The 17,259-nt window shown below is 38.1% G+C and overlaps 2 protein-coding genes across 6 annotated transcripts in view; both read left to right on the top strand.

Annotated features, from left to right (window-relative positions):
• The window catches only part of LOC116267669 (alpha N-terminal protein methyltransferase 1), a 38,313-nt gene extending 21,765 nt beyond the window's left edge, over positions 1–16,548 (top strand). For all 3 annotated transcript variants that reach the window (XM_031649538.2, XM_031649537.2, XM_031649536.2), the window contains 3 exons: positions 10,875–10,929; positions 15,824–15,921; positions 16,249–16,548. In XM_031649538.2, coding sequence (XP_031505398.1) covers positions 10,875–10,929; positions 15,824–15,921; positions 16,249–16,374 — 279 coding nt within the window. In that variant the 3' untranslated portion in view covers positions 16,375–16,548. The remainder of the gene's footprint in view (positions 1–10,874; positions 10,930–15,823; positions 15,922–16,248) is intronic.
• On the top strand, positions 3,244–7,683 carry LOC126409229 (uncharacterized). Of its 3 annotated transcripts, XR_007572074.1 has the most exons (4): positions 3,453–4,614; positions 4,733–6,586; positions 6,677–6,881; positions 6,978–7,678. XR_007572074.1 is itself a non-coding variant. In XM_050075227.1 (3 exons), exons 1-3 carry the CDS (start codon positions 6,256–6,258, stop codon positions 7,252–7,254), a joined length of 813 nt encoding a protein of 270 aa, XP_049931184.1. In that variant the 5' UTR covers positions 3,244–6,255; the 3' UTR covers positions 7,255–7,683. The 3 variants fall into 3 exon arrangements, 1 of the variants encoding a protein (XP_049931184.1); XM_050075227.1 differs by having other exon boundaries at positions 3,244–6,586; positions 6,978–7,683; XR_007572073.1 differs by having other exon boundaries at positions 3,453–6,586.
• Positions 16,549–17,259: the final 711 nt, after the last annotated feature.

Raw genomic sequence — 17,259 nt, 5'->3', positions numbered from 1 at the left:
CTTGAATAAACTATTGCATACTTTTACCAACACCGTCAGTAGAAACAAAATGAGATATAGGATGCAGAGTACATTGTCGCTTGCCTTTACGAAGAGCAATAGGTAAGTCCTGACAGAGATCAGATGGACTAGGTATACTCACTTCAGATGTACTTACCTCCTGAGAAGCGGTTGGGGAAGGATCATGAGAAGGGTCCTGTCGACGTGTGCAGACCAGCGGAGGATCACGAAACTTGGACACTACAACGGGAGAATCTCCAGAAGGAGACTCGTAAGGGAATGACTCCAAAGGAATAGGAGGAATAGGTAGTGGGTAAGATGACAATGGCATCTTAGTAGAGGCAGGTGAGGAACTATAATAAGGTTGAGACTCAAAGAATGTCACATCCGCACTGATATACTCCTTTTGAGTCAAGGGGTCAAAGCATTTGTAACCTTTATGATTTCTGGAGTAGCCAATAAAGATACACTTAATGGCTTGGACACTCAATTTATCATGTGTGGGTCCAAGTATGTGAATGAAGCATGTGCAACCAAATACTTTGTGAGCTACTGGAAACAAGGATCGTTGTGGGTACACAAGTTTAATGGGAACCTTGTTGTCAATGGAGGATGAGGGTATACGGTTGGTCAAGTAACAGGCAGTGAGGATGACATCTCCCAAAAAATATACAGGTAGATTAGTATGAAGCATTAGGGAGCGTGTCACATTTAAAAGTTGGCGATGTTTCCGCTCCGCTACTCCATTTTGCTGGGAGGTATGGGGACAAGTAAACTGAGGAGAAATGCCATTATCAGAGTAAAATTTCATTAAGGTAGATGCCTTGAACTCAAGAGCATTATCAGTGCGAACGCTTTTAACAAGAATACCAAACTGGGTCTTTATTTCAATAATAAGGTTCTTGAGAGTACATATGACCTCAGACCTTTCTTTCAAAAGAAAAACCCAAGTGACTCGAGAATAATCATCAACATTCAACAATGACGAGGAAATAACAAAATCTAGACCTACTAGCAACTCTGCTAGGATCCCACACATCAACATGAAGAAGATCAAATAGTTCACAACTGGACGGACTAAGACTCGATGAATAACTGCTACGAGTGTGCTTGCGAAGTTGACAGGCCTCACACTGGAACTACTCTAGAACTGATAGATGAGGAAGTAGGTGACGGAGCTTGGAGACAGATGAATGACCAAGTCTGAGATGCCACTGGAAGGAGGAGGACAATGAAGAAGTCGAGACGACTGCAATACCTACAGAATTAGACAGGAAGTAGATGCTCCCTTTCTCATAGCCTCCACCAATCGTCTTCCCAGTTTGCAAGTCCTGAAATGAACATACACCGGAGTCAAATGTAACTCGACAATGTAAATCATTAATCAATTGTCCAACTGATAAAAGATTAGTGGGAAACTTAGGAGCATATAACACATTAGAAATTGTCATAGACCGAGAAATCTTAATATCTCCATAACCCATAATAGGAGACCATCTACCATCTGCAAGTCTCACATGACGTGTTTGAGGTAATGAGTGTAGCACGATAAACATAGAAGGCCTACTACAAAAGTGTCTCGATGCTCCTGAATCAATAATCCAAGTAGTACATGTATCATGTGGAGCAGTATCAACAGACATAGCACTGTCTATCATAACTGTAGAGGCCGACGGTTGAGTAGATCTGTGTGCTAAGAACTCCTCATACTCTGACTTGTTTGATATTCACAGTCACAGTCTCAGGATTGAAAGAAGGTAAAGACCCCTCTACTACTGATGAAGCTGCCTGGATGGATCCAATAGGAGACTGTAATGAATTCTTGCCCTGCTTAGATGCAACACCTTTTCCTAGGGGTATAGCGGAAGGACGACCAAGCTTATCCCAACATCTGTCTTCCAACTTAGGAGCATCTAACTTTACAGTAGAGCCATAAGAAAAGAGATTGCCTTAGTTCTTATGCTCATATTGTGTCTCTGTCTTGCCTTCAGCGGCCATAGTGCATGACTTGACAATGTGATCTTAATCTGGTTGCACTATGATACAATCAAGAGTATAGCGTGCAGCAATCAACTTGAGAAAACTTAGGCAGCAGATATATATATATATTTTTTCTTGCACCAAAAGCAGTCCTTAAAAAGAATTTCTGTGAACTTGCTGCTCAGCAAATCAGTCCACCAATCACAGCAATCAATAAATGAACAAGAATATACGAACTTCTTGTTCAAAACAGGCCACCAGGCTTCTACGTATCCACATATGCATATAAAAAAAACTTTGTTGTTCAAATCAGTCTACCAATCACAACAATCAATAAATGAACAGGAATATATGAACTTGTTGTTCAAAACAGTCCACCAGGCTTCTACGTATCCACATATGCATATAAAAAAACTTTGTTGTTCCAAATCAGTCCACTAGATTATAAAACAGACATTCAATCTGATAAAAAAATATACCCAATGTGCAGCTACTCTACTTGCAGCCACTTTTCCACAGTCATAAAAAATATGATAAGAATATGGTCCACGTGCATTTAATCTTCCACGAGCCCAGATCTGAACTGAATCCACATGCAGCTACGCTTCCCATGGGCCTAGATCTGAATAATAATGGAGTCCATGTGCTGCTATTCATCCACGAAGCTAGATCTGGCTTACAACTTTCCACTGCAACTCACGCAGTTGCTTACGCTCCAGTACATCCACGTTGGGGACCTAATCACAAATACCTTTCACATGTGATTAGGTTCCCCTTTCACGCTGCTTCACTATCTTTCGATCAGCAGAGAGAAGAGAGAAAGGAAGGATAGAGGAAGAGAAGAAGTGGGAAGAGATGGGAGAGGAAGAGGAGAAGGGGTCGCCGGAAAATCACGATAGCCGCCGGCGGAGAAGGGTGGAGATCGCCGGCTCTGATACCATGTTACAGCCGGCAGCCTTAGAGAGAGAAAACGTAACTTCATTCACTAACCCTAATCTCCATAATAAAGAGGTTAGGGTTGAAGAGAGATTTACAGAAAATAGAGGAATGTTTAAAGAGACCTCCTAACTATTAAATATTGCAAAGAACCAACTAGAAACATAAATTATTCTAATTCAACATATATATATATATATATATATATATATATATATATATATATCATTGTCCAGATTATAAGCTATATTTTCGCGTGTTATTCTCATGTGATTATACAAAAATCTCATAATTGGTTTTTTGTCTGAAGCAACAACTCATCACCTTCACTACAGGTAATATGACTTTAATAATGTAAGAACTTGCCCTCCAAAAACCTTTCAATTTGAGTAACAATACACATTACATCATTACCTTTGACATTTTTAGCATAATAATCACTATCTTGAAACTCCAGAGAGAAAATATATTCTTCAATGATCTTTTGTTTTGAGAGTACTCCACAAAGTAAAATAAGAATTAACAAAACATGTAACTGCAGGTTGTAAACGTTTCTTATTGTCTACATATTTCTGCATCAAATTCAAAACTCGAGCATGTCCATATATAAATGCACTTATAATCATTGCTTTGTCTACATTTTGTGCAAATCTATGTCACACAGGTACGGGTACGCGGACACGGCAATTTTCAAAATTTTAGGATATGCGGACACGGCGAATTTTATATTTTTAAAAAATAAAAATGATAATAAAATAAGAAAAACATTAAACTAATAATTCACTCTTACAATTTCATAAGTCATAAGAAAGAAAGTCTCAAACAAAACATTGTTTATCACAAATGAGAACATCCCCAAATCGGCAAATGCAAAACAAAAAAAAACCCAAATGAAGCATGAAACCCTAACTTCTAATATTGAAAAGAAAAAAAAAAACACTTACCTGTTTGTTGCCGGCTGCCTCCGGACACCACCGGATGTCGCCGTGGATCGCCGTACCTCGTCGCCGTTGCCATCACCCGCCATTGCTGAACTCTGCTTTCGCCTGTTACAAGTCGTCGAGGGTAAAGGTCGAGCGTGAAAGCGTAAAAAGAAATCAAGGGTTAAAACTTAAAAAGAATGTCGGGTTAGGAAAGTTGTTCGGATTGGTTCTGACCCAGACCCGATCCAAAACGTATCCTGCCGTGTCAAGTGTCGGGATCCGCTTGTCGGAGTGTCAACGCCGGTACATGGCCCATTTTTCCGTGTCCATGTGACATAGGTGCAAACAATGTTGTACGTATCGTACGATACGACCCCGTATCGTACGATACGTATCGTCTCGTTTGAAAAAAACGGTACGATACACCCCCTGTATCGTAAAAAGGGGGTGTATCGGCCCTGTATCGCACGTATCGTACGATACAGGGCCTGTATCGTACGATACGGGGCGATACACCCCGTATCGTACGATACGGCCTAAAAACGCAAAAGGGGGCCGAGACCTACTTATTCGGCTTCTTTTTCAAATTTTTCTTCCGTTCTTCATTTCTAACGCTTGGATAGTGCCGTGAGGGAGGGCGATCGTTCATTTTCACCGTGAAAAACTTGATTTTCATCGTCAAATCGAAGATTAAGTGGTCGATTTGTGCGTGGGTGCTTGATTTTCGTGGGAAGGAAAGGGGTTTTCTTCATTTCAGACATTTCTTCTTCGTAAGGTATGAAATCTCATGTTCTTACCATGTATTCTTAATTTTTTACCGTATAATCGTAGATTTGAAGACTTTGAGTGTTTTTCATTAAGTTTACCATAGGATTTCGTTTTTTTTTTTGAAGATATGGATCCTACATGGCAATGGTGCGAAAGGGTGAAGGAGAATAACCGTTTGAAACTCAAATGTGGCTTCTGTGGGAATACACTTTCAGGAGGGATTATTAGAATGAAACACCATTTGGCAGAGACCTCCAAAGATGCGTCTCCTTGTGTTGGAGGACCAAACAAACCTTTGCCTCCATTTGTGCGTCAACAATGTTTAGATATGCTTCATGCTTTACGTCAAAAGAGAATACAAAAAGAAATTGAAGATGCAGATGTAGGCTATAATGTGCCTTTGGAAGATGAAGAAGAAGAGGAAGAAGCTTATGAATGTGATGATGAAGACGATAGCAGTCTAAGAACAGATTTGGAGACCTCAAGAGGTAGAGATCGTAGAGGAAAAGGGATTATGTATGAAGGAGGTCGATCTGGCATAACGGGAAGGAAGAGGAGAGGCACAACAGATGTTAGGGCCAGGCGTGGTATGCGACCACCTAGTGGTAGAGTTCCTACTGGTAGGTTTAGTGTTGGCTCTATTAAGAGTTTTTTTCCTTCATATACCAGCCCAGGTGGTCAGCCGCAGATTCGTGCTGCTATGACATCTAAAGATATGCTATATCATGCACAAAAGCAGGTAGGGAAATGGTTTTATGATGCATGTATTCCATTCAATGCAGCTAATTCTTTTCAATTCCAAGCCATGGCAGATGCAATTGCTTCTATAGGCCCCGGATTCAAAATGCCATCATATCATCAGTTGAGGGGCAAAATTCTTCAGGATACAGTCAAAGAAGTGTCTGAGCATTGCGATGAGTTGAAATTATGTTGGAAGGAAACAGGTTGCTCCATTATGTCAGATGGTTGGACTGATACAAGGTCAAGAACACTTGTAAATTTTCTTGTTTATTGCCCTAAAGGCACAATGTTCTTGAAATCTCTTGACTTGTCTGATGTTCCTAAGACTGCTGAGATTTTATTCAATGTTTTTGATAATGTCGTACAAGAAGTTGGACCTACAAACATTGTACAGTTTATTACAGATAATGCTGCAAATTATAGAGCTGCAGGAGATTTGTTATTTCAAAAGTATAGAACATTTTATTGGAGTCCATGTGCCACTCATTGTGTTAATCTAATGCTTCAAGATCTTAATGAGATGCATGATATGAAATCAGCCATTGACCAATGTCAAGAGGTAACAAAATTTATCTATAATCATGTATATGTATTGAGTTTGATGAGAAAATTTACAAAAGGAGTTGAATTAATACGACCTGCACAAACTAGATTTGCCACAAATGTATTGACTGTGCAGAGTGTGGTGAAACAAAGAACTCCTTTGAGACAGATGTTTGCTAGTGAAGAATGGGCTGCATATCCACATGCTCATAAAAGAAATGCTTCTTTAGTTGTGGATATTATATTCAATAACGTATTTTGAGAATTATGTGTGAAGCTATTGAAGGTTTGTGTTCCATTAGTTAAGGTTCTCAGGTTGGCTGACAGCGAGGACAGACCTTCCATAGGGTACTTATATGAGGCTATGGACAAAGCAAAAGAGGCAATTCGAGACAACTTAAAGGAAAAGAAAAAGTTATATATGCCCATATGGAAGATTATAGATAAAAGGTGGATTGGACAGCTTCATCAACCTCTTCATGCAGCAGCTTATTATCTAAATCCTGCAATTAGATTTTCTCCTACATTTAAGAAGGACAGAGAAGTCATGCATGGTTTGTTAGATTGTATTAATGTGTTAGTGGAAGATTCTACAGAACAAGATGTTGTGCACAATGAGTTGAATCTATATGATAGTTGTTTTCGGAACATGGGACTACCTGCCGCCGTTCGAGCCAGAACAACGATGCGTCCAGGTAAATACATAGAAATTTTTAATTTACTTTGCATTTGTTACATTTGATTTTTTTAAAACTTTCACATTGATTTGTTATATTTTTGTTTAGATTTGTGGTGGAATAGGTATGGGTTTGATTGTCCAAACCTAGCACGTTTTGCAGTCAAAGTCCTCAGCCAGACATGCAGTGCTAGTAGATGCGAAAGGAACTGGAGTGTGTTCCAACATATCCATAGCAAAAAAAGGAATAGGCTCGAACATAAAAGGTTGAATGACCTTGTCTTTGTTCGATATAATATGAGGTTGAAACAAAGGTAATATAGGCATATAACTTAATTAATGTTTACATTTTTTGTACAATATATTTATATGAAATTATATACTAACAAATTTTCTCTTATTTAATGTAGAGAATTAGAAAAATCATTAGCAAGGAAACACACATCTCAGTTCGATCCTATCAGCTTGGAAAATTTTGACGATCTAGAGCCATGGATTGAAGAAGAACCAGCTACAATATTTGATGATGAAGATCTTGAATGCTTCAACCTTGAAGTTGAAGCAACAGAAGGCTTTGTTGATGAAGGAGAGTCTGCTACTGCTGGTGCTGGTGCTGAATATGTTGGTGAAGATCTTCCAATTCTTGACGATGAAGAAGAAGAAGAAGATGATGAAGATTATGAATGATGAATCATGAATGAGAGTCAAGTCAAGAGTGCTTTCATTTTATATGTATCAAAAACTTAAGAGTTATGAATCTATGGTTGTTGAACACTTGATTGAATGTTTTATCATTTATGACTTTATCACTTTATGGCTTATGGCCTTATGCTTTGTTGAATGATATTGTATTATTGTTATGAATTTTGATGTTTATGAATGATGAACACATAAGTTTATAGCAATAATAAGTCTATCATTATCTCAAACATGTTTTCTATGAACAATTTATTATTTTTAATTTTTTCTGATTTTTTTATGAATTTTCCGATTTTTTTTAAATTTTTTCTGATTTATTAATAATTTTTTTAAAAAATTTACGATATGGTTACGATACGTTACGATACGGCGTATCTTAAAGCCCGACCGATACGGCTTACGATACGCGTTTTACAACATTGGGTGCAAATGTATCATGGCGATATCCTCAAGCATTTGAACTAGGCAATGAGTTGTACTAGTGCTCAAAAAATATGCTGAAAGCTGTCAATGTCTTCACTTCATACCTGCATTTTTGTAGTGACAAAAAGAAACAGGCAGCAGACAGAGAGATAGAGATAAGGGGCATGGTTGGCCCTGCCCTCAATCGATAATACCTACCAAGTCGATAATACCTACCAAGAGAGAGAGAGAGAGCATCAGCCATGGCTTGCCACTGTAGGTGAGGTGCATGCTTCAGTGTGGGCTGCGCCTCATACCTTGGCTTCGAGGCATTTTTTTGGAAACATGCCTTGAGGCATACAACACTGGCTAGGTAGGGCGTAAAGGGATCCATGTCTATAGGCATTATGCATATGAAGTAAAAAAATTTGCAGCAAAAATATAAGTCCAAGGGCAAATTTGAAGAAAATGAGAGGAACAATTACATGAACAATGATGGCACACTAGAGAAAGTCATTCACGAGGTCATCTACAAACTAATTTAATCCATAATAAATATGAGCGGCGACTTTTGAGCATCAATTCTAGTAACACGAACATGGGTGTTAGTGTCGAACATGGGTATGAGTATCGGACACAACAGACCTTAAAACATTAGACACTGGGAACATACATACATTATAGACAAATAACAAATTTTACAAGCAAAAAATGGCAAAATACTGATTTAAAAACTGTTAAATAATTAATTAATTTTAACTGTTTAATAGCTTTATTTGTTTACATTTGTAAATTTTTTTATAGTAAGGTTACTTTAGTCGAATTAGAAATTTGATTAAGTAGATAATAAAAAAAATTATTTTTAAAAGATGATTCCTGATCTTTTTTTTAAAAGGACAATAGAACCCTGTCATCCTTTTTGAAGGATGACAATGGGTGGAGAGAGAGAGAGAGAGAGATAACATACTTGTAAACCTGTCTTCTTTTTAAAGGACAACAATAGAGAGAGAGAGAGAGAGAGAGAGAGAGGTGTGACCTAAAAAGAAGAGGTGGGAAATGAGAGCGGAAAAAAAAGGAAAAGGGAAGTGAGAGGGAAAAAAGGGGAGGCGGCTGGAAAGAGGGAAAAAAGAAAAAAGTGATGTGCCTGCAGGGCAGTATCATAGTCCTAAATGTAGTATCTCAGAAGTGTCTACAAGTGTCGGTGTCAGACATGGCCCAATACAGACACTTCCTATTTTTTGAAGTGTCCATACAACACATCTGGGGTGTGGCTTGGTGCAGCTTGGGTGTGGCAACATGCAATTTGCTTCCTTTTTTATTCAATCATTTATAGAATCATAGCTTGCTAATTGTTAATTTTGTTGTTTGTGGACAATATATATGTCCTTGTCGCACAAACATTCTCATTCGCACCACACCACACATCCATGTGATGTGGTACCAATTATAACATGGGGTCCTCAAAGAAATGAACCCACTGGTGATCATGTCATTTCCCAGTCAATCTGTCATGCCTTTCATAATGACACGAAGCAGCCAAACAGGCCATTATAAGCTTGAATGCTCCTTGAATTACATCTAATAAGGTATGCTGGATGCTTGAAGTAAAGGAAATCAAACCAGGCAATGCTGAACCATCACTGGATATCATGGCAAAAATATTGGAGGTATGATAAAAAGGGGGCCATCAACTGGAAGACTGGAAATCAAATGAACTTCTAGAGGAGCAATAGTAATTTCACTGTAGGGAGCTAAAACATGAGCAGATCTTTGGATAGGATCAGCTCATAATCAATACCGCGTACCTGACAGACAGCACAAGTGCAGAGGGGTGATGGCAGATTCTGGCCAAATCCACTGCTTCCAAACTCTACCATTAAGTGAAGAGTCTCCAAATGCAACCTCACTTGTGTGCCTGTACAGTGTCTATGCATAAGGGTCAGAAATTGGCAAAAGGAAAATTTAAAACTAAGAATATCTGAACAAAGGACAACTTTTTACATTCCCCAACATGATCCTGCTAAATTCGTAGGCTTGGTAAGATTTCTGAAGAGCACCTAGCTCAGTGTCACGCTCTGGCTTAACTACAAGTAGTAAAACAAACAGTTGCTTGCTCCTTAGGAGGAACGAGGAATCTACTCAAGATTAGGATCATTTCACCAAAGTTCGTGGTACTGATAAGAAGCTGGACAAGTAACCATCTACTGAGTTCAGGAGCCTACTTTTGAGCCTCCCCCTCCTGTTTGTATTGTTGCTGCTCCTATGCCATAATTAGAGATCTCCATCTCCTTTTTCTTGCAGCGACCATTATTAAGTAATGCCCACTGTAATGAGTTGCAGGCATACAAGTCAAATTTGAGTATTTCTTTTTTTGTTTGTCTTGTAACAAATGCTGTGCCCAGTAGATTTGTCCAATTCAACAATCTAGGCCTCATATATTCCAAGACGTACATTACCCTATCTTTTCTTTAATGGTTTTCTGTATATAGTTTGATGGCTTAATTGTTTGGTCTCACAAGTCTTTTTAGTTAATAAGGCTTTCTTCTTTTGTCATCCATGTTGCTTATGTATGGTATTAATGTCCAAGCCTTTTCTACGCTCAAGACTATGTATGTTGGGAAATCATTAATATAACCAGCTACCGTGGTTCAGCAGTTCTTATGAATAAAGTCAGTAGTGCAGGGCACATCCTTGGATAACGAATGTACAGTCTTAACTCTTTTGCAGATTCATCAAGGAGTAATATGATTTATCAGTTTACATTTCGAAAATGATTGCCTTTGGATCATTGATATGCCTACCCAACACTCAGATTGTCTGTTAATGAAGCAATACAAATTTATATATTCATTAAGTGGAAAAACATTAAATATAAGATGGTATAGCAAGAGATTGCGATTCCGCAGTTCAACTTGACCTGAAAATTGTCACACCATGGCACTTATTATTATTATTATTTTGCATTTCATGTGGCATATATGAGTTTCTACCAAAGAGGTGTTCATATGTAAATTTTTCTCTAGCTCCATGTTCATCCTTTAAAATATTAATGTTCAGAAAGGAGAAGCTTGAAACCCCCTTTTTGACTTGTGAATGCGTGTTTTTTTAATAGTATAGAATTAGATTCGGTGATTTATTCTTATTCTTTATTGATGCTGCTTAGTTCTTTTCAGCATCTAAGTGGTTTCTTTTATTCGTCTTTCCAGGTTGGCCTTAAGCCAGGGGGTTTCTTTGTTGTGAAGGAGAATGTTGCACGAAGTGGTTTGTCTCTTTCCCTCTCTCAGTTTTTCTTTTTCTCTCTCTAACTATATAGACAAGCACATAAATATTGGAACTTTATATCATAGCCACCTATGTCACATGGGTACGGGTACGGATACGGGTACGCGGACACGGCAATTTTCAAAATTTTAGGATACGTGGACACAGCGATAATTATATTCTAAAAAATAAAAAATGATAATAAAATGAAAAAAACATTAAATTAGTAATTCACTCTTACAATCTCATAAGTCATAGGAAAGAAAGTAACAAACATAACATGAAATAAAACAATACAACAAAGTATAAATATGCAGATTTATTTCTGGATAATGTAAAACAGTCCTCAATGAGAGCAGGAAACATCCGGCACATTCTAGTGACTGTTGGCAACAGGCACCTTACAAGCATTAAGGCAAAATCCCCAAATCGGCAAAATCCCCAAATCAAACAAAAAAAGAAAATATCACACATAGCATTGAATAATAGGATCAAGATCGACGGATTAACCGTCCAATCTTCAAACGAAAACATCCCCAAATCGGCAAGAAAAACCCAAACGAAAAAAACCCAAATGAAGCATGAAACCCTAACTTATCATATCGAAAAGAAAAAAAAAAGAACTTACCTGTCTGTCGCTGGCTGCCGCCGTATGCCACCGGATGTTGCCGTCGATCGCCGGAGCTCGTCACCATCACTATCGCCCGCCATTGCCGAACTCTGCTGTCGCCGCAAGGAGTCGAGGGTAAAGGTCGACCGTCGAGGGTAAAGCGTAAAACGAAATCGAGGGTTAAAACAGAAAATCGGGTTATGAAAGTGGTTCGGATCGGGTCTAACCCAGACCCTATCCAAAACATATCCTGCCGTGTCCAAGTGTCGGGATCCGTGTGTCGGAGTGTCGACACCGGTACGTGACCCAGATTGCCGTATCCGTGTCACATAGATAGCCACAGACATCGTGTTTCTTTTTTTGAAAAAGGGAAAGCATGATATTAACATAGAAAAGGATATCATTTATATCATAGCCACAGATTCGATGTATGCTCTCCTCTACCATCACATTGCAAATGCACAACCTTTGATGTATACTTTCCTCTTTCATCACATTGCAAATGCACAACTGTACAAGAAAACTGTTTTGAGCATAGAATAGAAAGCTGAAAGATCGGAAACACTTCATACTTATGTTTCATGAAGTATATCGAGATATATCAAGAATAGGAATCAATAAAAATCATATAATAATGACTTGTAAATAAAGAAGAAATAGGGCTGAGCCCCCAAACATCGGAACATACAATTTCAAATGGTTTGGAAGCTCTTTTATTAATGACATAGAAAGGAAATACATAGCTCTTAAAAGTTTGCAACCAGAACACCTTTTATTTTCCGAAAAGAAGGATAAACTGGATTTGGGAATAAGATGATTGCTCACAAATTTCTCAATAAAACCCCAACTGCAATGACCCAAACGACTATGCCAAACATTTGGCTTATTACAATAAGAAGACTCAGAAGCCCCAAACGAACAAGCATGGTTGGCGGATGACTCAGAGGATGAAGACAACAATGTAGAGTGCATAGGTGGCTCCAACTTAAGAACTGGGATGGAAGGCTTCTCCTTGAAGACGTACATGTTTCCTTGTTTTTCCCCCTCAACGAACTTCTTCTTCATTTGAAGATCCTTAACATAAAGAAAGGAGGGGGGTAAATTCGACAAAAGAATTCACATTGTCTATAAGTTAGTACAAAAACAACGTTCTTTTTTTACCTTGGGAGCAAGGAGAACATTGGGCAAAGAGAGTATAGACTTAGACACAGGAGTGCATTTCCAACATGGGTGATGGAGTGGTGACCTCCATCTCCTATTTCTATGCTACCTCTTTCAGAATAAGAAGATAAATGAGACAACTTACCTTTATTACTTGTAATGTGTGGCAGCACCAGAATCAACATACCACCTCCCTTGCTTGTTCTGTTTGACTGTCATTTGTGACATGACTGACAACAAGAAGCACTTCTGTAGGCAGCCCTTTTGTGCCTTGAGCATTGACTGATTTGTTTTCTCTCTTATTCACCTTTCCTTTGTTTTGAGGGTTGAACCAACAATCTGCCTTCACATATGCCCTTTTATTACATTGAAACCATGTGGGCACTCATTCCCTGCATTGTAGTTACCTAGAATGCTAGGTGAAGGGAGAATGCCATGCCCTCCTTTTCCAAACCGACCTCGGCCTCTCCTACCTTGATTCCCTCCATTTTTTCATCCATAACCTGTGGAGTCCTCTGTAGCAAGCATTGAATGAGAATTGGTGGTGAAATCCTCTTCCTCTGCTTTCTGCTTCATAGTACTGTCATGTTGAAGAAGTTTCACTTGAAGATCTTCAAGAGTGGGTAGCAAAGGGCTCTGTCACATGAGTGTGTGGTGCAGGTGCAAACATGGGCATAGGTGCTGCGATTTTTTTTTTAAAAAAATTTAGTTACGGGTGCGGCGATGATATATATATGTGTATATATATGTATATAAATCATTTGTGACATAGTTATTTAACTATTTAGTAGCCTTATTTATCTATATTTATATATCATTTTTTTTGTATTAGAGATAGTCTAGTTATATGCACATTTAAAATGGTCAGCTTTGACCTGAATCAGCTAACAAAACCGGATGTCTGTGTTGGAGAACCACCAGCACCAGCACTAGTGTCGACAAGGGTGTGGCTGCCATTTAGAAGCATCCATATGACATAGGCTGAAGGAAACACCGCAGGGCAGTAGTAAGCATGTCAAAATCAGGTCCTAAACCATTGACGAGCTGTTGCACTATGTCTTTGTTGGAAACCAAACTACCAATAACAGCCAACTGGTCAGTAATTCCTTTCAGATGGCCTATGTACTCCATCACAGTTGTTGAACCTTTCTTCTGATTCTGGAACTCCTTCAAGAACAAAATTTGTGCCTTTGAAATTTGAGAATAAGTCTGAGTCAAGTGTTTCCATAGATCTGCTGTTATGTAGTCATCTGTGGGAGTAGCTAACACCTCTTAAGAGAGCATGGATGTGATATAGGCAATCACAAATTGATCACACTTTCTTCAAACAATATATTTTGGGTTCTTCATGAATTTGGAAGATGTGGCACCCTTCTCGTCCTTGGGTTTCCTGCACATTAAAATGTAGTGGTGTGGGAGCAGAACCATCCAGATGGTCATTGAGATCCTGACTCCATATAAACCAGAGTATTTGTCACAAAAATTAATATGGATGAGCTTTTCAATAACAAGCTGATTTAGGAAGCTACCGATGGACCAGAATTCGGGGGAAAATCCATAATGGGAATGAAAAACAAGAAGTCACAGACAAAGGAAAACAAGAGGTGTTTATGAAAAGAGAAAGAAAATGAGGAGTCTCTCAAGCAATCAGCAATATTGGTGAAAGGCGTTGCCAACATACCAAAATTCTTTCCCCTTTTTTTTTGGGAATGAGCAGATGAAAACAGAGGGGCAGAACTGCTGCAATCTGCCCTGATCCAGGATGCCTAATTTAACGTCTAACAATAGGTTTTCGCTATTTAGTTTCCTTTGCTAATTGGTTGACAAACCACAAAGAAGCAATACACGGTTGTACAAGGAGAAATAAAGGTAACATCAAACAACTATAGCAGGTGACGTCAAATAGCAATAGCTCAGAAATATAATGCTGAACCAAGAGATGCAAGGGATGATGATATACTTCCTTTTATAGGGAACCCAAAAAGACTGGCGACAGAGTCAGATTGTACCGAGAATAAAGACTAAGAGGCAGCAGAAACATAAGGACGGGTAGACTATAAGAAAAAAGGTTAACTCTAGAATAAAAGATAACCCAGAAATAAGGACAGGGAGAAGACTAGAAGACCAGAGAAAGTTCAACAGTATAGATAGGGCCAATTTCTTGAATGGAGAAACACACTGGATCTCTTTGTGCTATGTGCTATGATAGCTTATTAAAATTGAGAATATCAGATGTATTGATGATCAACGACAGATCACGTGCTGGAAACAGAAATGAAGGAGAAGAAGGGGTGCTTGAATGGCTAGGGTGGTAGAATGAACCACCTCCTAACCCTAAATCTCATATTTATAAAACATAATTACTCTTGGACTAAAATACATCATATAAGAAAACAATATTACAAGACTGCCATTAGTAAGACTCCCAAATGTAAGAGAGCATCAAATACACCTTGAATATCTACATCTGGATCTGGATCCAGACCCATATGACTTCACTTCTTAACACTATATGTGTAGAGTTAAATAATCAGTCCTTGGGCAATATATATGTTTTTTCTTGACAATGTCAGATCCAGAGTTAAGTATACAAAGTACCTGAATAGAGTGAAGTTGTAAAGTGTAGCTACGCTTGTTCTGGAAAGCAATGGACTCTAGTCTGCTCTGTGTGATAAGTTGTCAAGTGCTCAAATAGCTGATATAAAATGTGAAATGTTTAGTATGTCAAGGCACTAAATTCCAAATTGTAGTCCATCAAGATGTAAAGATATGCGTGGAATTGGAGTATATTCATGGTAAGTACCATACCAATTACTCTTATGCCAAATTTAAGAGATATTTATAAAAAGCTTTTGATGACAAATAAAAAAGTTAACATTTGGAACCATCTTCAAGACAAATTATCATTTACAGTTTTACCATGAATGAAGTGAATAAAGTAACTAATATGCGTACAACTGATGGTTCATCATGATCACTTGGGCACAAGGGATGCAATGCATGTTATTGTAGTCATTTTACTTATTTTCACGAACGATTGGCTTATTTTCTTCTCTCTCTTTTCTTTAAGAATGTATTTATTATGTTCCTTTATGTCACTTCTTTGGTCAATGTAATTCACAGGTTTTGTGTTGGATAAGGAGGATAAGAGTATCACGAGATCTGATTCATACTTCAAGCAACTGTTCAAGCAAGCTGATTTGTATTTGTACAAGACAAAGGTCTAAATCGCATTGTTTCTTTTAAAGCTCTAAGTTGATATTTACTCTCTTGACATGGATTTGTTTCGTTCCATCTTCCAAACCCCGTCATACGTTTGGTACTGATGGATCTTTGACATTCTAAAGTCCACATATCCTGACCCCTGTATGTTCAATTTCCCATGAATTGAGGGAATTTTAACCGACATATATGCATGTTGACTCATTTCTATGCTAATTGATTATTCTCGTGGTCTTTCTAGAAGGGCTATATGGCACTTGAGCAAAAGAAATTATTTGTGGGACAATAAGCAAACAAAACTGACAATCTTACTTTCTTGAATGCAGGAACAAAAGGGATTTCCAGAGGAGTTATTTCCTGTGAGGATGTATGCATTGGCAGCTGAGGAACCGAGGGGCCACCGTGGGAAGAGGAAGAAGCACACCAATTCTCCTGCTGTTATTAGGTTATGAATTTTCAAAGGCTTTTCTTGCTTCATGTATGAGAGACAGGATGGCATCGTACTTGTGCAACTTGGAGGTGAAAATTGACTGCTCATTTAACCAGCATCGATTTTCTCTGCTTATATTCTTGCAAACATTTTCATTTCTTTAGATATATTGTAAACAAACTGGTATTCAGCTGTCCCATTTTCTCATTTTTTAGCTAATCCACACAGAAAGTGCACATCTTAATGATTGATGAAAGCTGTTGAACATCCAATAGTAGGCTTGTCATCTGTCACTCAACTCGGACAGCCCATAAGGAAAAAGAGTTTTGTTTAAATAATTACCATGATTTTTTTTTTTTTTTTGCATTTCTACTTGGTTTTACATTCCAGTGAAACTCTCTTGGTAATGCGTTCTCAAAGGTCGCTCCTTCACAAGGTCATGCTGTAACGAACTCTAACCTAGCAGCTTATCTATCTATCTACCTATCTATCCAGGTTGATGTTCGACCCATTAATGGTACTAAACTTTTTGCAAAAAGATTCTAAAATAATATTTTGAATAAAAAGCAAGTCCAATCTTGCATCATATTTAATTGACGGTGATAATTCTGGGTTTGAGTTTAGGTAATTGACCGAAAGAGACTGTATCTCAAACAAATTGCACTCTTTATTGCGATAAAGTAAAACCAAAATTTGAATAAACATGCAAACAACTCTATTACAATGGTGCAAGCAAAAGTAAGAGCAACAAATAATTTTAACTTTAGCAATTAAATAAAATGACCTAATATCCTACAAAAATGTAGAGCGGTTTTTCATGTTTTAATATAACCTCCAGGCCAAGTTAAGCTGTACACCGAGTCTAGTACACTTTGGTAATGTCCAACTCAATTGCAGCGCACACCAA

The sequence above is a fragment of the Nymphaea colorata genome, chromosome 14, assembly GCF_008831285.2.
Source record: "Nymphaea colorata isolate Beijing-Zhang1983 chromosome 14, ASM883128v2, whole genome shotgun sequence".
NCBI lineage: Eukaryota > Viridiplantae > Streptophyta > Magnoliopsida > Nymphaeales > Nymphaeaceae > Nymphaea > Nymphaea colorata.
The sequence above is the reverse complement of the archived record's forward strand: the minus strand, read 5'-3'. Positions and strand labels throughout refer to the sequence as shown.